The sequence below is a fragment of the Sparus aurata genome, chromosome 6 (genome assembly GCF_900880675.1).
Source record: "Sparus aurata chromosome 6, fSpaAur1.1, whole genome shotgun sequence".
Classification (NCBI taxonomy): domain Eukaryota; kingdom Metazoa; phylum Chordata; class Actinopteri; order Spariformes; family Sparidae; genus Sparus; species Sparus aurata.
This window is the reverse complement of record NC_044192.1, coordinates 6,820,038-6,845,788: the sequence shown is the minus strand read 5'-3', so window position 1 is coordinate 6,845,788 and position 25,751 is coordinate 6,820,038. Positions and strand designations below refer to the sequence as shown.

General features: G+C 41.0%; 1 protein-coding gene across 14 annotated transcripts in view; it reads right to left on the bottom strand.

Annotated features, from left to right (window-relative positions):
* ptprt (protein tyrosine phosphatase receptor type T) overlaps positions 1 to 25,751 on the bottom strand; it is a 332,412-nt gene that overhangs the window by 67,321 nt on the left and 239,340 nt on the right. For 9 of the 14 annotated variants that reach the window (XM_030420575.1, XM_030420579.1, XM_030420582.1 and 6 more), the window contains 3 exons: positions 11,488 to 11,642; positions 6,432 to 6,512; positions 5,067 to 5,102 (listed from right to left, as the gene is read on the bottom strand). In XM_030420575.1, the coding sequence (XP_030276435.1) occupies positions 5,067 to 5,102; positions 6,432 to 6,512; positions 11,488 to 11,642 (272 nt within the window). Of the gene's footprint in view, positions 1 to 5,066; positions 5,103 to 6,431; positions 6,513 to 11,487; positions 11,643 to 25,174; positions 25,205 to 25,751 lie in introns of all 14 variants that reach the window. The other 5 variants (XM_030420576.1, XM_030420584.1, XM_030420589.1 and 2 more) reach the window with 2 other exon arrangements.

Below are 25,751 nucleotides of genomic sequence, written 5' to 3'. Positions count from 1 at the left end.
CAAGCTGCAGAATAAAAATATAAAAAGAAGGAACGAGGCAGAAACATAAATTGAGTTTGTGGAAAAGGAAAGAGAGGACCAGTTGTCCTTATTCATTCAACTTACATGACTTGAAAACTGAATTCATATCGAGAAGCCAAAAGACACAAAAGATAGTGAAGATAAAACGTAAGCCAGAGAAAAAAAGAGCAGCAGGAGTGATCAGTGGAGGAAGAGACAGTGAGGCAGCGGAATATATATCTGGACTGCAGGTCACAGAGATCAACTGGTCTAGACAGCATCCCAGCGTTATACCTCATTTCACTTCCCTTCTCCTGACACGACGACCAAAAATACTGACTCACAAAGTCCAGCCCAGAGTGTGTGTGTGTCCGCGTACATGCAGGGCTGTCTGCGAGCATGTGCGATGTGCGATGTGCGCACGAGGCCACTTCCTTTGGAACTTGCAGGCGGCAGAGTCGAACAAAGATATGCAAGTGTGTGTAGGTGGGAGTGTGTGTGAAAGTTACCTGCACGGTGATCTGTGAAGCCACCGAGCAGCTGCGCGGCAGACAGACGAATCTGCTTCAAAGTTTCTTTTTACAAACAGAAATTGCGTCTTATCTCGCAAGTTAGGACCCAGAGAGAGAAAGAAACTGGTGGACAGAGAGACTTCCAGACAGATAGAAAACCTCCTCTATTTCTCTCTGCTAAGAACGGAGGATTAACTTCATATCCTCGCTGGGCAGGGAAGAAGTGTTTGCCTCCTGCTGCTCAGTATGTTGGTATGTGTGACTGCAGCATGAAGATAATTAACCAAAAACGTGAAGGATTAAAGTCACGATACGCACTATTTTCATATAAAGAAATGTCTGCTATGCTGCTGTGAGCACACAAATAGAACACAGCCGTAATTATTTCTTATAATCATCCAGCTTTCACACTTGCTGTTCTGTACAGCCGGGGCCAGACGGAAGACGGACAGAAATATAACTACCTGTTCTTTTCAGGAGATTTATAAAGCTTCGCATACACCTGATTCTGTTTTTTTTTAGTCGAAACAGGTCTACACTAACAAGCTGTAGTTCTGCTTCCTTACACATTTGTTTGCATATCAGTACTTAGAGCCTGTTCCACCACTCATTAGAGCTGTCAAGTAAAGTATTTGACCAGTTCAAGCGCAAGGATGAAGTGTTGTCAGTGAAAATGACTGCATTTGTTTCATAGGCGGCGCATCATATTAACATTCCCACAAATGTGTTGTAATACTTTCACATCACATGTTTATGACCTGACAGGGTGCAAAGGAGATGGTGGTGGACTTTCAGGCCAGTGACGACAGCCTGAGAGACTGTGTTACAACATTTGTAAGCTACACGATATTCGTAAGGTTCCAAAACATGATAATTTCTTTGTGGAAACCCAAAATGGTTTAGTTAGTTATCATGTTTTTATCCGAACAATTTGAGTTGTCCGTCTGGACTTTATAAAGACGGACTGGCCTCTACCTTTATAGCTTTATGTATATTTATCTGTAGCCATATATGATGATGGAGGACACCCATGAAGGGGGGCAGGACTGTAAAGATTGACAGACTAAGTGGCATACAGACTAAAAAAGACTTTTCAAAGGGCGAATGACTGGACACCACTAGATGTGAATACAGGCTTTGTAAGCAGGCAGTGAAGACGCGGTCGCAGCAGAGCACAGAGGCTCAATCTTTCCCTGAGCACTAAAGGTTAAAAATTACTATCTCTCAACCCTGCTCTCACCTTCAATTACCCAGCACTGCCACATTATGGCCAAACAAAATGACTACCATTAGCCATAATCACCTTACATGCAGCCTAATGCTAAGCCGAACTAGACCGGGGAAAATAATTGCCCCTCAGTCATGCTGTGGAAAAACTACTTCCAATACAAGCAGGGCCATGGATAGAAATTATGGGCTCTCCACACAGGAGGCGACTCTGGACCATCTTCCTCTTCCACTGCGCAGTAGCACAGTTGTTGCTGCAGTGTTTTAAGTGCAGGGCATCTTTAAATAGCCACCAAAAGACACATTAAAAAAGGAAAATGTCACATCACCAAGCTCTGCTGGCAGGCATTCAATCTTTTTATTTTCCTGCGTACTGGACTGCTGAACCTTCCTTCACTACTCTTTGTGTAAATCCAGCCTTTAGCTTTTCTGAGTTTCCCCAAAAAGAGTAAATAGTTTTGTAATCTGTACATAAAATAAGGAAGTCCTCAATTACTGACTGGCTGAGTGGTCCTGAGTCATCTAACTCGTCTTAGCTGTTTTAACTGGAGGGACCGAGCTCTTATTGTAGTTCTTGGTTGGTTGCATTTCCAGTTAACGAAATGCAGCTACATTGGGATGGGATTCATTACGCCTAAAAGCAAGCATATGTTTTCTCTTGAATTTATATCAGGAGGAATGGGAAGATATTGCTGGGTGTGTGACTGATGTAGAAACAACTGCAAGTTGTCTATAAATCAGCAACATATCGAGAGAACTGGTGGTTCTGATTCATTTCGTCTTGCTGCCTGCGAAAATTCAGTCTCAATCACAGCTGTTTTTCTTTACAATCCATCCATCTCGTTCTAATCTGCCCAATTCAGATATTGTGTTGTATTGTAACAAGAATGTGCCAGAGAAACAGAGGGTTTCAGTCTCACACCGAGTTCTTCAATTTTCCTCTAGGTTCACGCGACGCCTTTGTATGCACGCGTCTGTGTTTGTATTATTGTCTTATAATAAGACATGAACGCGTGCACCTTATTAACCACAGAAAAGCTTGTGATCCATGGAAAAAAAAAAAAAACACGACTTCTGCTCCACCAGCAGTGAGTGGCTGTCCTCGGCTGGGCACAAAGGGCTGACGCTTGCTTTGTGAACTGACAGAGAACGGCGTTGCGTAACCTTTTAACATACATCAGTGTCTGGGAAATTGATTTTTAGAGGAAAACGTGTTTGCACATGAAATGCACGCTACGCTGCGGTGGCTTTCCACTGATCCAGTGGATTTACGTCGCATCAATGGAAACACTGCGCTGGGCGTGTGTGCGCGTGGATTTGTGCGAGTGTGTATTTGTGTGCATACTTGTAACTTTTCAGATATGCCCTTGTCTCCTTATGCATATATTTGTATACTTTTATATGCTATACTATGTGGGTAAGCGTTTGGTTCTCTATGGTCGCTTATGTATGCAGGATTTTGTGAGAGGGAGTCTGTGTGTGTGTGTGTGTGTGTGTGTGTGTGTGTCTCTAAAATCCCATTTCCATAGCTGTGCAAACACCTGAGCTATGGAGAAGGCTATACAGCTGGTTCAAAAAGAAACACACACACACACACACACACACACACACACACACACAGGCTAAACCCCACTCTGCATTGCATACTGGATTTACCCGAGCTCCTTCTCCCTGTCTTTGATCCCTCAATCTGTATGTCTCTTTCACTGTCGTCTTAATAACTTTCTCCTCTCTCTCTCTCTGTCTGCACCTCTCTCTCCCGGCTCTCTCTCGCTCTCCAAGCTATTATAAAACGGCTCTCACCGGGACCATTCAGGCTCCCGGTACCATTATCCCTTTTTCAAAAGCCTGAAAGGTACTGGAACGTGTCTAAATGTTGGATTCTTACTTTAAAAATTGAAATGTTTTCTATTCGTCTATTAAGGAGTTGAATTGGGCCACCCTTTGAGGCCAAACGTATATAAAATAAAGAAATGGACTCGATGGGAGTGTTAAGTGTAAAGGTGTAGGAGCTAATGAAGCTTTTCAGATCAGACGGAAGTTATTTTGACAGTAGTCCGTTCTTGTGGCGATACTATGTGTGCACTTTCAGCCTTTTTTCCACAAGTTATCAGTACATGTGTACATTTAACCTGTATAGATGTTGTGTTGTTGTTGTTTTCCTGTCTTGAGGCCAAACAGAGGCTGTTTTTTGTTTATTCTTGAAAATTCATGGTCATTTTTAGAGAGGAAACCAATAAGTAATGTTTCTTTTTCAATTAGACAACTCGCCGGGTTTCTGCACCCAAATTCAACAAAGAAAATTTGTGTTCAGAAATGTCTGCCCACTAGAATCAGAATGTATCTGATGATATTCAGTTCTGTCGCGCTTGTGTCATTTTATATTCAACAAGCGTTTTCAGTAGGATAAAAGCATCTTAAACGTATCAGCAGTACATCTCAGATGGGATTAAAAAAGAAAACAAACTAACGCACGCTGAAATATGCTGGTAAACATTCTCTCTCACTTTCGTCTTTAACTTATTTATTCTTCTCCCCTCCTCCAGCTCCTTGTCTATCCATCCCTCAGTTTACACTCTCTTGCTAACCTTGACTCGGAATTGGAGGAAGAGTCCAAAAGACTTTGAGAGTCAAAGGAGGTAGAGGGGGATGATGCGACAGTAGACATGGTGACAGAAAGAGGGGAAAAAAGAACAGCCAGGTGGGATGAGGACAGGAGTGGAAAAGGAGGAGGATAGATGAGAAGAGGTGTGGCGGGAAGATGACGAGGTGGCAGCTGGCTGATAAGTATTATCACATAAAACAGAAACACTCCCGTAAAGGGAGAGAAGCAGACAAATGTCACTACAGCACTTATGCTTCTATGTGTGTGTGTGTGTGTGTGTGTGCATGCATTTGTGTGAACTAGTCTACTGGTGCAAATATGGCCTTTCACACACACACACACACACACACACACACACACACACACACAAGCACACAAGCACACACATACATGTCGCACTTTGGCAGGGGTGAGAGCCAATCTCCTTGGCAAAGAATTGGTCAATCTGGCCAACAGAAGAGGAGGAAGGGAGGAAAAATAAAGAGAAAGAGACAGAAAGAAGGTAGTGGAAAATGGTTTTGACATTTCTTTTTACCCCATGTGTAAACTGTGTGTATGTGTGTGTGTGTGATTGCACGTGAAGTATATGGCCTTCCACGTGTGTCTCGGGCTTGGTTGATTTTTTGTTAACTTTTATTTGTTTCTCACGCATGTACACACAGACTTCAGCACACACACACACACACACTAAAATACATGAAAACACACAAGCTTTTACTCACCTATAGAAGTCGTGGCTGGAACTGGCTCTTTGGACACTGCACATTTAACATGACACGCAAAAGGAAGCACAAAGTTTGGTCAATAAAAACAACATGCAACAGTCAAAAGCTCAGTCTCAGTACACTCCTTGACCCCTCCATTTTGCGCGTTCACACCAAATGGTAGGGTGTCCCGATTCTTTATAGGATACAGGAGAAGGGTGAAGACCCCTGGATGGGACTCCAAACTGAGAATTTTCACAGGCACACTTCAAACTGAGGATTATGAGAACTCTCAGTTGTTTCCATGTATTATGGTCCTTGTCTTTATTACAAGCATGAAATAGAAACTACTGGTTTGCTGTCTTGGGAGCCAACTTGAACTCTAGATAACATTGTTATGCTTATTTATGTGCTGCATTTTGACATATTTCAATGTTGCGTTACCCATGTTTGATGGCATTTAACAACACATCTTAACTACAGCCCAGCAGCAAAGTGTCTCAACTTCTTACTGCCCCTCTGATGCAGACTGGCAGGGAACAAGCAAACGTTGGCAATGTTACCCTCAAAGGCACCACTATATGCCAGGTAATAAAAAAGAGCACTGCTATGTGTTCTTTATTTATTTGATCACTCAATTGATAAAGCTGTGAGTGAATTGCTAAGATCCCTGCTTTTCTAGCTCTGTCAGAAAAATGACGAATGGTACTGAGATAATTCCGGTGTTGCAACGTTATTGCAAGGTGAAGACGGCATATTTGAAAAGTCCAATCGCCTCAATTTCCATTGGTGGTAACAACGGAAGATGATGAGATATAATGTTTATTAAAATTGGCCCAAGAATTTGAGAAATCAACCACTTCTCCTTGCTGTTCTGTTCTGGGGAGGGCAAGGAGAAGTGCAATGGGTAGGGGTACAAATGAGAAATAGGATTGAGTCAAATATTGGCTATATATTGTCTGTGCTTTTGCTGATGCATAGAATTAAAAAATATATTACCATATCGACCAGTTTTTACGATTGAGAAATAAAAAGATGAAGAACAGCGGGTTTTGCTGTTTTCTTCCTGCCATGTTCATGATTTGCTGTCACCTGTACAGCTCTCTAACAGAAGAGGGGTTAGCCGAGAGCTAAGGACCATTATAACGGCACTAGAAGTGCTAACATGCAATATAACAGCCACTGTGGTCTCAGTATTGGTAAAAGCATTAAGGAGCTGTAGTGGGTTTTCTTCACTGTGTAATTTACAGGGATGGTTTGTCCAGTTGCAGTTGCAGCCGCAGGCAGCTCCACAGCCTCTACAGCCATCGAATCACTGCCTAAAGCATCTTTAAAGATTATGTGTGTGCATATGCGTGCGTCTGTGTGTATACAAGTGTGTACCTGAGTAGTAGGAATTCAGCAGGGATTTGCTCTGCAGTGTCTTGCTTCCCTGCACAGAGAAAGAGCAGGGAGAGGGGGAGGCTGTGGGGGGAGACAGAAGGGAGGTGAGGTGAAAGGAAGGTGAATGATAGGACGTGGAAACGAGAGGAAAACAAGGGGAAAGGATGCGAAAATAGGAGGACAAGGAGGAAAGAAAAGGGGGAGATGAGGTGAAAAGTAGGTGTGGGGCGGGATAGGGAGGTTAGGGGGAGAGAGGAGAGAGACAATAACAGAGGCGAGATGAGAACAGAGGATGTGAGAGGGGAAAACAAGAGGAGGATGCAGAAGATGAAGAGGAGACGGGGGAACGGGGGAGTAAAAGACAATAAAACGTCGAGGACAGTGGAGACAGAAAGTAACAGCGAATCAGGTGAAGGACAAGAGGGAGAAGCCAAAGGAGAGAGAAAGAGTTGGGTCAGTGAACTCATCTATAAAAAAAACAAAAATCAATCATCACAGGACACAATTAACAATGAAAGCATAACAAAGGACGATCGATACTCCATATTCAACAGCACGAGGAGCAATCCAATAACACTAATGGCACCATCAAAGCTACAGATATTGGATTTTGAAGCATAAAAGTGGTTCCGTCTCGATGACCGTGCACTCAAATATGACTACTTTAAATGTTGATCAATAGATACGTTTACATGGTTTTTGTGGCTTGTGTGAAGAATGGTGTTGCAACCGAAATGGATTTACCCAATGGTGGGGAACAGAGCCTGATACAAAGTGGAGGAACGGGATGAAAAATAAGCATTTATCATCACACTCTGAAATATCAGGCTATCAACATGCAGACGAAACTATAACAGGGGTTTGATGCAATCGTCCCACTATGCGTAATTGTTCCGTTTCACCTAACGCATGTCGTTGAGCGCCTCACCTCCGCGCCTCTCTCCTCTCCACTAACAGAGAGCAACGGAAGCTAACGTAAGTGTAGAAATGGAGTCGGCTGACGTAAACTACCGACAAGGCTTCCGGCACAACACGGGAGTTCCACTGAGCCCCTTTAAAGAAGCTGGCTTCCCTGCTACACTCAGATCCATCAGTGTGAGTGATCAAATTGCTATAGTCAGTTTCGAAAAGGCAACTGTGGGAAGGAAGTCCACAGAACTAAATGGAAAACAGAGCAGAGCTGAGCTGATACACAGTATCATGGCTCAGAAATATGATTCATCATCCGGTCTCTCTTTAACAGTGACTGATGGCTATGCAGGCCATGCAGATACACTATCTCCCACACACACACACACACACTGACAGACTGCCAGGGGCTATTAATAAATGATATGTAGGATAGACAAAGGCACGCACACACAGAAACACACACACAATAAGATAAAACCTAGGGGGACCTCTGGCAGGCTGACTGTGACATATTATACGCTGCTTCATCCCGTTCAATAATCCACAGTAGATATCACAGCTAGCCTACACACTTTTATCTGCAGGACCTACAGTTTGTTGGTGTGTGTGTGTGTGTGTGTGTGTGTGTTCATCTAAAAGGAATTGTCATTTATCTAGAGGCTTTCAGCAGCCAATTAGTACCCAGTGTTTTTGCATGCGTTCATGTGGTGTTGGAAGCTCCTTCACCTCCCTTCGTACTCACTAAGCAGATGACATGGAACGCTTCCCCGCTTCTACCCTGTTCTATCCGTAAACTCTTTATTCCTTCCAATGCATCCTTTGATTCTTAACTCACCTCTTCAGCTCGACTTTCCTACCGCTTTTTTCACCATTAGTTATTCAGCTATCCACTTTGTTTTCTGTCTCATTTGGAGTATTCGTTCCTCAAACTCTACTGCTATTTTGTTCTGTTTCACATTAGTAGGTCAACCAAGTTGCAGACGTTTAAAAGACATATACAGCGCAGAGCGATCCACAAATCATATAAAACCTTCAGCATGATGGGAGGTGTTTGAGACACATTCCAGCTACGTACTGAAAAGCGTAGATGTTGAAAAGCCTCTCCACACTATATGTCACTCCTTGGTGTAAGTACATCACTAAGAGGTCAATGGAAGTGGCCACTTACAGCATCTTCTAGCATTGATAATGGTGGCTGATGTGACACTGAAATGACCCATCTTTGTCCCTGTCACATAAGGTGATAAGAAAGCAGCAAACATGTATAAAGGCCTGTGATAGTAGGCAAAACGTTTGTGTCATGGCCCACATGCATTCATTTTCTGCAATATATATCGAGCTATGCTGTTTTTAGCACGACTTGTTCTTCTTCTGGCTATTTTCAGCAGCCAACTGCTTCACAGATACTTTACATAAAACAACCTGGGAGGTTTCGGATCAAATGAAATGTCAAAATAAATGTCAGAATGATGCCTGACACAGACCTCATCCAGTCATTTTTTTTTGTAATTTCACTAAATTCTTAAAAATGAATGTGCTGATAATTGCCTGATGTGAAAATTATCCATGTAGCAGCCCCGCACGTCTAATTCTTAATCATATTCTGTTTGCTCCATTGTTTTCTGGTACAAAAGCCCAATTTCCCAACAGCGGATGATTTCAATGTTTATCTTCTCCCCCTCTCTCTGTCGTCCTCTCCGTCTTCCCCCTCTCCTCTCCTCTCCTCTCCTAATACCTCCAAACACAACATATTTTCTCCTCTTCTGTGATAAAATCCCTCTCGTCTCATGCGTACAGGCACTGTATGCTAATGCGGTGCAAAAAGAAGCCCAACTTTAATACAGTGAGGAGTGCACCTGCATACCATAAGAAATCTGCTTTGACAGCAATGTCCTGTGAAGATAACTGGTGACTGGGTGAGAATGCAATAACACAAAAAGGTTATTTGCTCTGCGAGGGTCCATCCGCGGAAATATTATTGGGTCCCCTACCTTGCGTCAGCGTTTTTCTCTGTCTCATTAGGACTGAGCCTGGATCGGTGACTGTGTGTGTGTGTGTGTGTGTGTGTGTGTGTGTGCTTTGCTTCTTTTTTCAAATATTCATGTGATAAGATAGAAACCAACTGTGATAGAGAGACAGCAAGGGATAGACTACGCTGTTGCATCAAGCTAATAGCCATGAATGTAAAATACAGAGTATCATAGTCTGTTCATAGACTCTGCATAAGCTGTCAAAACAGAGCAGTGTCCCTCTAGATTTTGTGGCTTAAGTACCAAGATATACGTACATATTTATTCATCCGACGCGGACTAGAACAGGAGGGAAGTTGGATGCCTTTAAACAAGTCTAAACTTCACTTCACGTTTTCCCAAAATGTAATTAAAACACTCATTTAAAATCCAAAACTTTATTTTTGGCCCCAAGCAAGGTCTAGTCAGCTCTGCCTGGAAGCCAAAAAAACAACCCGGAAGACAGTCATTTATTTCCTTTCTTTTAAGTCTGCAATACCAAATAACTAACTGGAAGTAAAGACAGGTTAATACTGAAAGTCTAAATTGGAAACTTTTTCAACCAGCTTTGTTTACCTACGATGTGAGTTTATGCAAATGAGCGATGGTAAAACAACGATGCCAGACTTTTCTAAGGATGATCATCTGGCAGATCGTGGGCCTGCATCCATTGACACCAAAGTCAGATGGAAAGAGAAAAAGCAGCGCTCTCTTTGATCAAGGGGGCATTTCATCAAACTCCAATCTAATTGTCAAAACTAGGCAATGCTAATGAACTATAAACCAAGACTCTGATACTACACTGCCTATTTCCTGTTTCAAAATGGACGATGAGCCAAAAACAAGCCTTGCCCACTTACAGCACGTCACTGATCAGCTGTCACGTTGTTGCCCATTTTCTTTGGTCATGTAGTTCCAGTTTAAAATACAGTGTTGCACGTGAGGGCGGTCTTCCCTGCTGTGAAATACCTCCTTAAAGAAAGTAAACTCCTTTTTTCCTACATGCTGCAAAACGCCCAACGGTCAAGAATATTTGACAGCAAAGAAAATCTCAAAAAGTTTTTAAATACCACAGCTTCATCGTCCATCCGAGGGCAAGATTAAAGCGGTCCAAGTGTTTTCAATGCAAAAACATTATTGTATGTCAGAACTGCAGCATGGGCAGTTAGAGGGAGAGTGCAGGCAATTATAGCAGGCATTAGCTTGCTACTTAGTCCCTCTCCAGCACCCCTGGCTTTCAATGGCCGAGCACTCCCGAAAGGCCAGCCTGACATTTTCAAGAGAAAAGTGCCCTTCTGAGAGGCCCTGTCTAATTACCCTGGACACATACACACACATCATTTTACAAAAGAGGTGGAAATATGCACCCACATGGCCACGCAAGCAGAATGACTCTCATAAGTTTATCACACACGGATGCATACATGAAACACCCGGCGCAATACGCACACGAGGCATCACAGAGGAGTTTAAGGGGAGAGAGCCGAAACTGATTACAACTGCACTAAGTAAGATTGGAGGCTAGTGGAGCAGTACAACACACTGCTGATATTAGTTTAAGGGGAACATATGGGGAGTTTTATTATAAAAATGAGATGTCCACTCTTTGAATAAATGAGTCTGACAAAATGATTAATGGCACAGAGACACAAGTATGTGTGTCTTTTCCAGTAGAGACAAGGACAAAAGAAAACTTTACCCCGTGTGACAAAAGTTAACTTGTAGCTTAATTAATAATAAAAAAACTATTTCTTATGTTTCTCTGTTTTCAAATGTATTTACCATAACAGGACAGCATTATTTTACTAGTGGTATTCTACCTTTGTTGTGTTTATACTTGATCATACTTGATGACTAATGATTATCTTAACTGTCGATAAAGCTGTCAGTTATTTTCTCAATTAATCCATGAGTTGTTCGAGCTACACATTTCCAAAGCCCAAGATGACGCCCTATAATGTCTTGTTTTGTCTACAACCCAAAGATTTTCTGTTTACTGTCACAGAGGAGGAAAGAAACCAGAAAATATTCATGCTGAAGTAGCTGCAATCTAAGAATTTTAAGCCTACTTGATGGTGCCAGTTGATAGATTTGGATGCACATTCAGGCTAGAACTGAGGAGGGTTTCCACTCACTGAATCCGTTGAGGTCCTGGTTGGAGGTGGAGAACGGGTCGTCTTTGTGCAGGGTGCTGACCTTGGTGGTGCTCTTATCGGCCGTGGTGACCGGACCCATCTCCCTCTGCTGGGTGGAGCTGCTGGCAGTCTCCTTCTGCTTCTTTGCCAACTTCCTGCAGTTGTATGAACACATACACACAAACAAGCACACACGTAAAGGCACATACACAAGCACAGACGGGAACACACACACACACACACACACACAAACGTGTATATTTAGCGCCCATACAGAATCACACATTTACAAACAAACATCCATCACAAGAGCAAAAATACTGTCAGGAAGATGATTTATGGTGAAAACAGCAAGCAGACGAGAATCATATTTCTTTATAACATGCAGCGACTGAAACACAGAAGAGACAAAATGGCGACATGCATACAGTATGTATGAACATTGTGTTTTATGCATTGCAGTATCCAGAAGTACAAACATTTTTTTTTCTTTTTTTTTTACTTGCTCACAGTGTTAGCAGCCATTTACTGGTGCTATGAGCAAAATTAAGTCAACCTGGGACATTAACAGCAAGGCTTTAACTTTATATTTACAGCAAGGTATTTAATCCATGTTTAACTACTGTTGCATGGTGGTTGTTTTGTCATCATTTACAAGAGATCAAATAATTTAAATAAAAAAAAAAAAAAAAGGTTTTCTCAACATTTTGGGAATATTGTCAATCAGAGCTAGCTAACAAGCTTTATGGATAACCAGTAAGACTGCAACCAGGGATTTTCTATCTTGATAAACCTGAAGATAATTTTCCAATTAAATTAACTTAAATTCCAATTTTAAAAAAGCTCATCACATTTCCCAAAGTCCAATGTGACGTTTTCAAATTGCTTCTTTGGTCCAACCGATCACTGGAAACCCAAAGACAAGAGGCAAATTCTGACATTTAAGGAGATTGAACGAGCAAATGTTTAGATTTTTTGTATGAAAAATTATTAGAAGGTTTTGTATGGGGTGGAGTTTTTTTTATCTTTCCTTTCTTGAAAAACTGTTACTGCTGTTTTTTTGCACACTTCTATCTAAACGTTACTAAATATATTAAACACAAAAAAAAAATTACTAGAAGGATTAATTGATGATCATAAAAGTTGGTAATTGATTTTCTTTCCATGGCTAATAGATTAATTGTTGCAGCTTTAATAACGAGTCAAGTTTGAACCATCATTTAAACGTATTAAAAAATACATTTGCGACTGTGCCACGAAGATCAGTGTACTAAAAACTGGCTATGACTTGTTTCCTTTATTTCACTTAGTCATGAGTTGAAGCACGTTTTAATAATTCTTGTTCTTTTCACATATTTGTGCTCGATGTTCTACAGCTGAGGTATCCTGAAGTCTACAAACTGGGAAAAAAGATGACATCCTCAAATGTCTTGTTCTGTCTGTGGTACCGTCATGAGCCAAATCTTATCTTTGGATTTACTGACAAAAGAAAAACCTTCAAAAAACGTTTTTAGTTTTGAAATTCCTCCTTCTCTAACTCAGTACACAGTACCCTCATAACGTCAAATTCAGATATCTTATCAAAACATTCAATCACAATGTTTAAAAACAACATTACATTCTTTGCCATAAAGGACCAAGAATCAACATCAGTTGTTGAGTAAAACCACGCTGACATTGCTGTCTTAGTACTTCTCATATGTTCACCAGTAAACATGCTTCTCAGATGACTCATATTCTATATCTTACATGTGGGGACCCCATAATTGATTGTGTAGAACAGTTTAGAGTTAAAAATTAGGAAAACGGCAGATTTTTTTTCCTCCAGAGAAATTAGAACAAAGACAGGACAGGCGACGTGAGTCCGATGGGAGACGATGACATTCAGTACTTTGGTAACATCCGGGCCTTCTACAGTGGCTATATACAGTATGAAGGTAAATGTAATTGCACGACCGCTGAGGAGATTTCCCTCGAGTGTGGTTGTATGCTCATGATTCTTTTTTTCATCTATTCACTGTTCACATGTCACAACTCCCATCTGTTGGAAACTGTGCGATGGCTATTTTGAGTTCTACCTGAACCTTCAGTTTAAAGTCCACCGAGACACCAGATGGCAGAAATGACAGCGAGTCATTACAATCTAACGTGGACTGGTTAGATTCACCAGAGCTCGGAAAGGCACGGCCATGAAGTCCATTTTTAGCGTCTCGTCCTGTAAAAATTACCTCCAGGAGTCAGAATGTTCCATGATCCCGAGCAACACTGCGAGTGATAATTAGCGTGCCTCGTTTTAATTTGAGTTGGAGTCTGTTGTCGCCTGTTGAAGCGCTGCTGCTTTCAACAGACTGAAATGATGTCAAATGCTACAGTGAAACTTAAATGAACTTCATGATGTCTTCTACAGTCTGCCACACCTCTTCACAAGGACATGAGCTAGAACATCTCCTTGACTGTGCAGCTGGTTTTTAAAGTCTTCATTCACAAGAAAGGATCTGTCATACCAGCCCCACGAGACTTTCATTTCTCATTTTGAAAAGACTCCTTCAGAGGCAGCCAAAAAAAAAAAAAAAAAAAGCAGACTTCTTGTCCTGAATTAGAAAAGACCAAACTGGTCTATCGTTCAGTATTCCACATCTCTGAGTGTTCAGATGGCCTCTTTGGCCAAAGATCGCAGTTCTAGACTTTAGATATTCTTAGATATTTATCAGAAGAACTCGGGACAATTTCCAGCTGTGTTTGTGTTGATGAAAAACAGACATTTTTGTAGATGTCAAGACTATCTACCAAAACAGGAATTTTAAGCCTGACCATATGGTTTTTGTACCAATACCTAACCGGATCACAACCACAGTGTTGTCATAACATAATATAGGAAGTTGAACCTAAAGAAATATTAAGTTGCAACATACATAAATGAAAAGTTTCAACATATCTATGGTTTGCAGAAATGTACCCTGCCACCATTTATTCTGGTGATTAGCCTGTGAAATAACATGACCATGTCGTAATTACAAGTATTTGACTTCAGGAGGCCATTAACCACTGGAAAATATATAACAAGGAAGAAAAAAAACCCAATGCAGGATGTGAATAAAGGAAGCACTGATTGTCCCTCTTTAGCAGCCTGGATAGGTTATTGATCACAGGGTGTTTTAGATAATTAAGTGTTACCACTGGTATTTACACTTTGTCAGCCATTAGAGAGGCACATCCTGGTGACAAACCTGGAAATTTGGACTCTACAGCTCGAGCAGAAGTGTTGTTAGTTTTAGTCTGTCTGAGCTGGAGCATTATGTTTGAGAAGGAGGAGCGGGTTCAGCCCAACCTGCATGATTTTGATATTGTTTGCATTCTGTAAATGAAGAACAGTGAACAGTCTCATGCTACTGCGTCAGACACGTGGCCCGTTTAAGTTGCCCCTTTGACAGTATTCTTATTATCAATGGAATGGTTCGGAAGCCAGGAGCCTCCTGCACCAGCTGCTGAGGCTGCCATAAAGTCAGTAAAATCTTGTTAAAAGTCATCTGGGGTGATGATGGATTACCCCAAAAGTTGTTTTTTGTGTGTGTAATTTCTCAACCCTTGGTGAGGAACACCTGCTTTGTGCTTTATTATTGTCAGATTTAAGTAGGGCTCGCTCTATTCTATTTTTAGTGATTAAAAAGTATAATTAAAAACCACTTAGATAAAAAACGACGGCGAGTGTGACATTAGCTATGCTGAAATTGGTTCATGATGCTCCAAATGTTAATTAACATTACTTTCAAATTAAACTTTTGGGTATTAAAATAACATGGTGAAGAGGCTTTTTTAAAACTTACAAGAGAAATCAAAGCTCTGTGGCCTCTTGGTTTGAGAGAAGATCTGTTATGTTTGCAAGTATTGACTGAGACCTTACGGATCAAGGGAATTTTTGTATCGAACATTTTGCTTTATACGATGTGACTTGTTATTTTCCCACCAAGGATAACAGAGCAACATCTTGACCCACTTGAAAACCAGAAGTCTGGAAAACATGATGTAACCTTGAAGAACATTATGCCCTTAAAGCTTTGGGCTGATCTGTGGGGCTGCAGCGAAATCCAACCAGAGCCAATAAGCACAGTGGGTTTCTTTTACTTTTGAGAGAGCTCTAAATGGTTTCTGTGTAATTATTATGACTTCACTAATGTCTAACTGCAGCTCACTGTGGTTAATACGTCTGTGTGCAGTCATGCCTTATTAGCCGATTTATTTTGCTAATGAGGGAATAGGTCTGAGATCTGTCTTCTTCTTCTTCTTCTTCTCGACCAGTCACTAATTTCTCTAAACAGACTGGCAGGTCAGTCACTTGAACTGGGTGTAACACTTCATTGAGTATCAAAGCAGGCTACCTGAACCAAACAGCGAAGCACCATAATAATGTCAACAGATGAGTGAAGACATTTGTGGGTGAAATGTGCAGCTAAACACAGGTCAGAGCATTCAGGAAGCTAAATGCTCTGACCTGTGTTTAGCTGCACATTTCACCCACAAATGTCACACACTCAGTCAAAGCACGCTACACTGAAGTAATGCAAAACATTTTTAAAGAAAGGCTTGGTTGTATTTTCTAGCGGTCATAAGCAGAAGAAGTCAAAGCAGTTGAGGGTCTATGGCCACTGATGATTTGACCTGTGGTTTGTGAAGCATTTTAGCCAAAAAGGCTACAGAGTTAACATATAATAGCTTGTTGTTTTGAACTGTCATCCATGGCTGCAAGCTGCTGCATGCCAGACAGGCTACATGCATACAGAACAACTATTGAGTGCATTCATGTAGAGAGATATGCACCTTATATAGCTCTCTATTCTGTAGCATGTACAGGACGTGCTGTTTTCTGGTGATGCGACTGTAATGGTCATGCATACTATGGACCCTCATAGAAACGAGAGCTGGATAAAATGGTCAGCTCTTGGTATGGTAAGAGATTAAAAAGATTAAGACATAAAGCAACTTAATGTGACAGATCATCATGTGTGACCCACAACAGTTATTCAGCATTTTATCTGACCCCACCATGATCTGACTTTACAATAGTGGCTAAGAGAATAAGCTGGCTCGCTGTCCCCGATCTAGATCCCTATAATGGCCATTTCACAGATTACTTCGTGTGTTTATTTTCAGTCAACTCACTTAAAATGATTCGACTGAAAGCTGCAGAAGATCCTACTCTTCAACCGAGGTACCGAGTGCAAAGTTAGCATGACTAATAGAGTGATAATGGCCGCATTTATGGGAAAAGATAGTGATTGCAGATCATTTCCAGCTGTTTTTTTTTTATTAAGATTCTTGCATTACATTCTGATAAATTAAAGAAAATACTGGATTCTATCGCATAATGACACAAAAAAATAGGGGGAAAAAAATGGATCTTTGCCAAAGTTTAATTGGGTCTATTCTGCGTCAAAGACAAATCCTCCATCCAAGTTTTGTGGAAATTGGTTCTGTAGTTTTTGTGTAATCCTGCTGACAAACCAACCAGTAAACAAACGGATGCGTGGAAACATAACCTCCCTGGCTCGGGAAATAAATTCAGAACTTTCACTCGGTCATGCTGATTGAGACCAGTCAAAGCTTCCTCTTTGATTTGCAATTACTGTAATTGGTCTAATTTCTGACCCAACTTTGCCCCTCAGGGACATTAGAGAGGAAAACCATGATGATAAATTAAAATCGTGGGAATAGATATATCTAATTGGGAGATTTGTTTGTAATCATGGTTTGGGTTAAAGATGAGCTTTGATTTCACTATTTTTGTGTTACATTTAGTTTATTCTGCTTTCCGCGCACACACTATTTCCCCCTCATCAGGACGTGATTTGTCTTTTCAGAAGTGTGTGATAACAAAACACCACATCTGAGCATCCTGCACTGCCCACAAGCTGTCAGAACAGAGCGACCCATTAACCAAGTTTCTCACAGCGTGTTTGTTCACATCAGCGCCTGCTGTGCCTCTGCAAACGAACAACAGACACTATCACTTAATCTGTGTATCAGTAACGCATCATTTAAAAATCTATCTCCGGTTGAGTCATCTAAGAATCACCTCCTCCAGAATCCACCAACACATTCTTCAACTTACTTAAGTGTCTGACATCCAGTCACGAAAGGCATCAAGTGGGCTGTGTGCGCACGAGCCTTGGCTATAATGCTGAGATGTGTATGTGTGTACTTGTTCCTGTGAGCAAACACTCGATCTCCTTGTAGGCTCTGTAAGTACTGCGTGTGCTGGACGCGCGGTGTTTCTGCCTGTGTGAGTGAACGTACACGTGTCTGTTGTATTTGGCTGTCGGTGCACGCTGGCCAGTGAGTGGGTGTGTTTCTCAGTGACCTATCACGAAGCCGCCTATACGCCTGCTTGTGTCTCCAGAAAAACTGCTCAGTACTGCACAGTCACTGCGAGAGGACAATTAACACAAATACTTTGTAATTTAGAGCATTAATCATATTATTAAGTTCCTCTCAACAAGTCTAAAAGTATTTCATGAACTATTTAAGGACTTGAACTGGAACACTCAGTGATTCAGAGAGGCGATATGAATATGTACTGAAATGAAGAAGCTGCGGAACATTTCTTAAAGTGACATCTATTGCAGAAAGCCAGATGGTTAAACATAAGCTAAGAAATTAAAAAAATGACTGATGAATATTAGTCAAGTTCTTGGTTACATGATTCATGACTCTTCAGAGAAAGTTTTCATCCATTGTTTAAAACTTTAAAGACACACACACACACGCACACACACAGATTTTAAAGAAAACGTTCTCCCAAAAATGAAAGTTCAGACATTATTTACCAGCTACCTCATTTGTTTAGGAGAATATTGCATTGCTGTTTTGCTGTGAATCGCTAAAAAATGTCTAATGGACTTGTGGAATTTTCCCCTGACTTTCCATCAGCATGAAGGTAAGTAGATTATAACTGAATTTTCACTTTTTTTCCTTTAACCAAGTGATACCAAAAAGGAGAGTTTATACCACCACACACCCCGTAGTTACGTTTTCGCCTGTCAGAGGACAATGATCCCTCAATTTACAGCCAACGACAACCCAGAGAGTGCCTTCAGTAATAAAAATGAGTCCCTGGCATTTGTTTGACCTAAAACCAGAAATGATAAGGCGTAAACAAAGAAAGATAGCTCGCCCTACGAGGTCATCTCACATGAGGTTAAAAAAAGAAAAACAGCCTCGATGTGCCTGTGATAAGACATGAACTTCTGTCACCAGCATTAAAGCTAAGCATCCTCCTCCCAAGCCTGCAAATCATTCGTTTTTTTGTATCGCTCCAAAAAAGGGAACACCACCGACCAGCACTAACTGTTGGCGTTGGATGTAAAGTACGGTTGCAGAAGCATCCAAAATGAACAGAATTTCTATGCAGACTGGGCTGCCGGCCATCCTTTCATGCGTAGATATTCATCTGCGATCTTTCTTTGTTAACGTTTGAAAATGCGCTTGTGTACGTGCGTGCACAGCCCTCTACAGGTGTGGAGCTGTGAGAAATGAAAGGTTAGATGTGGAGGCAGCAAACTCTTTTCATCTTTATCATTCCACGGGCTCACAGTGTACTGACAATAATAACGTGTGTGTGTGTGTGTGTGACTGAAAGAAATATGCAGAAATAAGTATTTAAAGCAGTATCATTGTGTTTTAGTGTTAGTGTCCGTGTGTGTGTGTGTGTGTGTCTTGGATCAGATGATGAGCTGTACTTGCCCTTGAGTACTTAAGCAATTCAAGCCAAGAGACTGAGAAATGAAATATCGCAGAGAGATTATGAAGCCAGAGACGGAGCAGAGGGCGAGAAGAGAACAAGAGAAGGAAGAAAAATAAACAAAAGAGTTCAAGAATAAACAAGGAAACGAGGAAAAAAAGAGCTGCGGGAACGAGCGAGATGAAGGTGTTAAAGAGGGGCAGAAAGGAGGAAGGCACCAGGCAAAGTTCCTCCATCATCATTTCCTTCCATCAACCCCGGATTCAACCTTTCTCTAATCTGCACCAATTTACAGGTAGCCTCAAAAACTCCCGCGTGATTGGAGCTCCGAGTGGCCGATTTCTGGCTATCTAACTGCACTCTGACAGAGTGGGCAGGAGATGAGAAGGAGGGAGGGAGGGAAGGAGGGAGGGCGGGGAAAAAAAAGGAAAGCCAAATGAAAAAGATGACGAGAGAGAAAACTACCGGGAGAAAGAAGGTAGGGAAGATAAGGAGTAGAGACGGAGGATGGAGGAGGGAACAAAAGGGGGAGACAATGCAGAGAAGGAGAAGAAACGCGACAAGAGAAAGGCCTTCGTCTTCTCCTCCCCCCTCCTTCTGTACACCTCCACCTATTGCACATTCATCCCGTTAATGGACTCGTTTAAATGACAAATTCCTTGCATATTGTAAGTGGCAATGAGCACGACATAATCCTTCTTTAATGAATGTCACAGCGGCAGTTCATTAAGCACTAAGGTTACCCAGCCGGGTGCCGACTGAGGCAAGAATCATGGACTACTTTGTGCCCCCGGCGACGTTAATTGCAGGCCGTTTGATGTGTCGATAATGAGCGATGCGTGGAGGATACGTTGTTTTTTTTTTAGGGGGGGGGGGGGGGAGGATGAGCTGAGAGCTTCCCCTGATGAGTCTGAGAGGAGACGATATCACAGAGAGACATGAGATGAGACGAGTGGAGCGAAGCGAGGCGAGGCAGCAGTACTTTTGGTGAACTCCAGAGCAGAAAAAAAATGCGTTTTAATTGTTGCTCATATGAAATATTGGGTGTCAGGAGCACTTGAAGGGTTCATTTCCCAAATGTTGGACACTCCATTTAGTGAATGTCATTATGAAACTTCATTCTGTTTTTGTAGAAAATGCAGTTTTGTGAGTCTTTGTGCTCTCAGCTTCGAGTCCATTTTATAGCTTTCTAATTTGATTTTTGAAGCACAGTTCTTCATGGATTGGCTCCCTCTCACCTACCAAGACCACGCAGGTCCTCTGATCAGTCACTTCTGGTTGTCCCTCAGGCTCGGCGGTAGCTAAAGGGTGACCACACTTTCTCAGTCTGTGGAACAAACGGACCCAGCACCATCAGATCAAAGCACAGCTCAAGGCTGATCTCTTTTTTTGGAGCTTTTGATCATTCTTCTCAAAATGTTTGTTTTGCTAGCTCTTCCATTGCTCAGGGATTTTATTGAACTGAATCTTTAAATTGTTTTTCACTTGTTTTTCAAGTAAAGTTGGATAATTAACGAATGCCATTGTTCGACAAGGAAACTCAGTCGCCAAGATAAAATGCTGCCAGTTACGTCCTGCAAACCACCGATTGTTCACGTTTCTACGAAACATGTCATCAGGTTCATATTATATGTGAATGACCTGACTGTCATGTCAGGAGGCGGAGGGGATGGCGGAGGAAGGCTGCCAAGCCAGTGACCACAGTTCAAGACTGTGTTCCAACATTCCAATGTGTGAAAACACTGATTATTTTTAAGGTGGCTTTAAAGGAAGTTCTTAAGCGACTCACCTGACAACAAAACCAAAAGTTTTTTGATGAGACTTCACAACATCTACATCTGTTTGTGGCGCCCAAAACATGATCTTTTCTAGTCCCTCACCACATGTGTTTTGTGCCTAAACCTAACCAGACCATAATTAAAGCATTCTTAAGACATAAAATAGAAAAACTGATACGGATTTAAAGTTTCAAACACTTATTCTGGTGACTGGGTTTGGCACTGCAATGGTTCTTTAAATGGGCTAGAAAAAAAAAATGTATGGACATTTTCCCTCAAAACACAGAATAATTATAGATAATATTATTGACAACTGACCTTCATATGATGTGAATGACCTGAATTAAGGGATCATGTATAGCAATATTAATCTGTTTTGGAAGTGTTGATGTTCTGATCACTGATCTGACTCCAGCAGTAAGTTGTGCCATGTGATGATCCCGTTAACTGACGGATGATCTCAGCTGCTGAAATCTAAATCAAGTCATTAGCGAGCAGTCAGTATTTCTAACATTGTGTTCAGAAGAATTTTTGTCTTTTATATCCTGCTGTTTATCTTGGTAGCTGTGTTGGGGTTTTTGCATTTTAAAATTCTACCACTGAACGTCTCTGAAGAGACCAAGGATGCAGTGTTGCATAGCTACTCTGAAAACTCAGAATCTTACCGAGTTTGTTTGTCTACATTTTGGTTAAGAAAATCCCATTACACTTAATATAGATGAAATCACAGCAAAAGAAGCATTTAAGTGAGATGAATGGGATTGCTTCACTTGATCCATGGGCATATATCTATACAATATATACTAAATACAATTGTATTTATTGTTTTTTATGGTTTTCTGAAGTGGAGTTTTGTTTTACACTAATGTAAGTAGTTATTCTAAAAAGAAAAAGTGATCTTACTACTCTATATAACTTGGTTATTATTCAGGATTTCTCAAGAGGCCAACCTGTAAAAGTGCCATCCATGGGATTTGTTATGGAATAAATTTGTACTATATATCTGTGCCATCAATAATTCAAACAACGTTGTCCCAACATATCTGTAGCTAAAAACTGTCTCTGCAGCTACAACACTTCTGTAAGAATCAACAACTGTTTTGTTGCACTCTTCTTTTCCTCGAAAGTGGTGCATGCAGAGGGAATTGCATTTATTTTGGAACTCTGGCGAGTCAACAGGGGGCAACCTTAAGGCAACCAATCAAACAAGCAAAACGACATTTGTTTCACTTGTCGGGGGGATTGACAGAGCTCCCGTATTATGGCTAGAATGGCTTCAGCCAGGCGGTTGGCAGCCAGATAGCTCAAATATCCTCGAGCCATCCCCAGCCAGCGCAGCAGTCAGACAGGCAGTCAGTCACTTCAGGATGACAGCGGTTGCTCCAGAGGAGGCTGCAGGCGAAGCCCAAACAAACTTTCATCTGCGTATCACAGGATTTAGAGGAGGGCCCGGCAAGGGAGCGAGAGATTGAGGGATACAGAGAGGTGGAGAGAGAGAGAGAAAGAGAGAGAGAGAGAGCAGGAATACACACACGCTGCAGGACTGCACAACTTTAAATCCCTCTCTCATCTACCAGTAAACATCCTTGGGCTATAGCTGTGTGTGTGTGTATGTATACATGTGAGTGTGTGTGTGTCTGTGTACATGTGTATGTGCTGCGGCTCCTTTGTGATATAACTGTGTATGTGGTCTTTGTTTTTCTATCAGATCCTTAAAGAAAAACAGGTTGTTCATTTCTTTTGGGCCTTTTATTATTATTTATCATCATTAAGATTTTTGTTGTTTTCCTGACTCACATATGTTTTGTTGTGTTTGTTTAATAAAGCTGTACTACACATTATAACCCAAATGATTTTGAATGTACTTTTGAGGTTGACACCGATATTTTTATTTGAAAGCGAGATAAATAGAAAAAAATTACAAAAAAAGAACTGAACACCTCGCCGCTGTTTGCATATGTTCACCAGTCAAAGTTGCCGTTCCTGAGCTACGGCGCTGGTTAATGGCCATAAAACTTGTTTTTGCAGAGGATCATGATGTCACATGGAAGTTGAACTTTTGGATATTAATCACTTCATCATTCTATTGATTCAAAGTTGTTGTTATTAGCGTATGAATTCTTGTGATTCTAGTGACTTTGACCTTGGACCACAAAATTCTGTGATATTGCTGAAACCTCAGCCAATAATTCTTAAATTCTTAAAAGCACAAATATCTGAAAAATGTCCCATGAATCTACCTAGAAACAGTAAAAAAAATGTCCCATTAATCTCAGCAAACACTAGTAAGACTCTATGAGGGACTAACAAATGTTACATATGAATACTTTGTGCTTTTCTGTGTCGTTTCTGTGTTATTCAAATGTGTGATTTCAGTCATTCCAACTGGTTATGTTTTCCCTGAGTGTGTGCTCATCTCCTCCACCGAAACAAATCAAACACAGCAGTGAGAGTGGAGAAGCAGCAAACCCACAGTCGTGTCTGCTGTATTTCTAATTGTGTCAGTTTCCGAGTGTAAAGGAGTAATTTCTGGTTTGGTCAAACAGCCTCCGGGTGGCTGCTTTAAGAAGAAGTGTTTGGCATGTGATGACTGTTCCGCTCAGTTAGGACTCTGCTGCAGATTTCGGAGTAAATTTTCAGATGCTTTGAAGACAGCTGGAGAAGCAGGGTTTTTACAAATTCTCTGCAGGGATTTGTGGGTGAGCTTGGGGTGTGTGTGTGTGTGTATTTGGGAGTGTATGTGCTGTACGTGCTTGTGCATGTATGAACAGACAGCTATAATAGTCCCTCATTAGAATTGGTTAATAAGCAGGAAATGGCCACTTGGTGGAGAAGATAACAGTGAATTACATTGACCTTTTGGGGTGAGGCACTTTGAGAGACGGACCGTGCAAACAATGTAGATGAGTCCGACTGAAATTCCCCCTTTCCACCAAACTAATCCTGTCGTTAAATTCCAGTTCCAACTGATTTACTGTGAGCACTCGCCAATGAAGACCGCCGTCAGGAACATTATCCTTCCTTACATAAGTAACTCCTCCCAGAGAAACCTTCCATCACTAACTTTTAACTTTGTGAATCTGAAGCAGGATGCTGATGGAAATATTTTGGATATAAGAGCCATTTTTTTTCCCACAAAGGTATCAATTTCTTCCTGTGCCACTTCAACAGCAAGGCTAGTAATTCACTATTGAGTTTGGCGTATCAACAGATGTGTACACTCACAGTATAATGAGTTGTAGTAGGCAATACTGTATCACTGAACACATTCATCATCTTATTTTCTCAAAGGTTTACATTGACATTTTCTAATACGACTAAAATCTAGTTTTGATAGAAAATGAACATTGAAGAAATTGACTTCCTTAAACTAGACTTATTGTATTGTTTGAGCTTGAACACATCGTTTGTTCAAACAGTGGTAATTTGAGGTTTCCGTGGTTGACAACGGCTGTATGGACTTAAAGCTGGGGTTAGTAAGATTGGAGAAACCAGCAAGACTAAGCTGGATTTTTAAAAGTATCCCTATTACTCTCAACTCAACTTTAGGATACCTTGGGACAATTTCCAGCTGTGTTTATGGTGACCAAAACAGCTATTCTAGGCCAAAAACCACATCAAATAGAAAACTGAACTCACTAAATTTCAATTTCATACTGGAAACATGCATTATAATTATGGGACTATGGATCTGATTATCTGATAAATAGGTTTTACAAATTGCTTTAATTGTGTTAATGCTTCTAGTTACAAAACAACAGTTTAGTTAATGTTTAACTCAACTGAATTTATATTCCTACAATTAAGAATTATTGCCATCTGCCTAATCATACATTCACCTTCAGTTCAGTTTTTGTTTAGAGTTTTTGTTAAGAGTTGGAGTAGCAACTAATCCTCGACAGCTGTTATCATGCAGTGTAAATATTCTGTTGGCTGGTAAAACAAACCAACAGGTAAAACATGGATTAAACTATTTAGATTTGTTTTGTAGCATGTTGGCAGGATGTTTTCAGGGTTTTGAAACGTTTTTCCTAAAAATGGGGTTAAACGTGACACAAGTCAAACAGGATGCAAGAAAACAAGACAGAACTTTAGCAGAAATCAGAAGCTGGTCATTAGGAACAGATAATGGGCTGAGAAAAGGAGTTATTCCTGATGTGAAATCACTACTTACAGGTAATAAGAGTAGGAATAAGCATGTCTTCTGAAGCATGGTGAGGTGAGGCCGATGATGACAACAGAGCAAAACCCAGAAGAAGGACAAACACATTGGATTAGTTCATGGTTTGAATGAGAAATTATTTTTAATTTTAATCTTAAACTGTTAGCGTACATATTTATCGTTCGTTATGTTTCAATTTGTTTTTATATCTAACTGTACAACCTGCCCAGCTAGCTGATACGTCTGCTTTGTCTCTTTGTGTGTCCTCATATGAAAACATACGAAATATGTTGACTTCTATCAACTTTGTCTCTCTGGATTGGTTTCATAAAGCTTTTGCAGATGCAGAGTCCCTGTCATTCTGACAGTTTGACAGAATGTCTCTCTGCTGCCTGTCGGGTCAAAAGGTCTTTTTGTAGTTAGTTTACTTTGTCTATACAAGACTTGCAGGCTCGTTAGATCATCTATGGAAGATTTCACCGTTGTCTCGAGCCCTTTCTAGTTGAAAAACTCCAATGTAAATTTGCTGTGACAGTGGTCAGTAGTCAATCAAATAGAAGTAATAATAATTTTAAGTAATAAGGAGCTC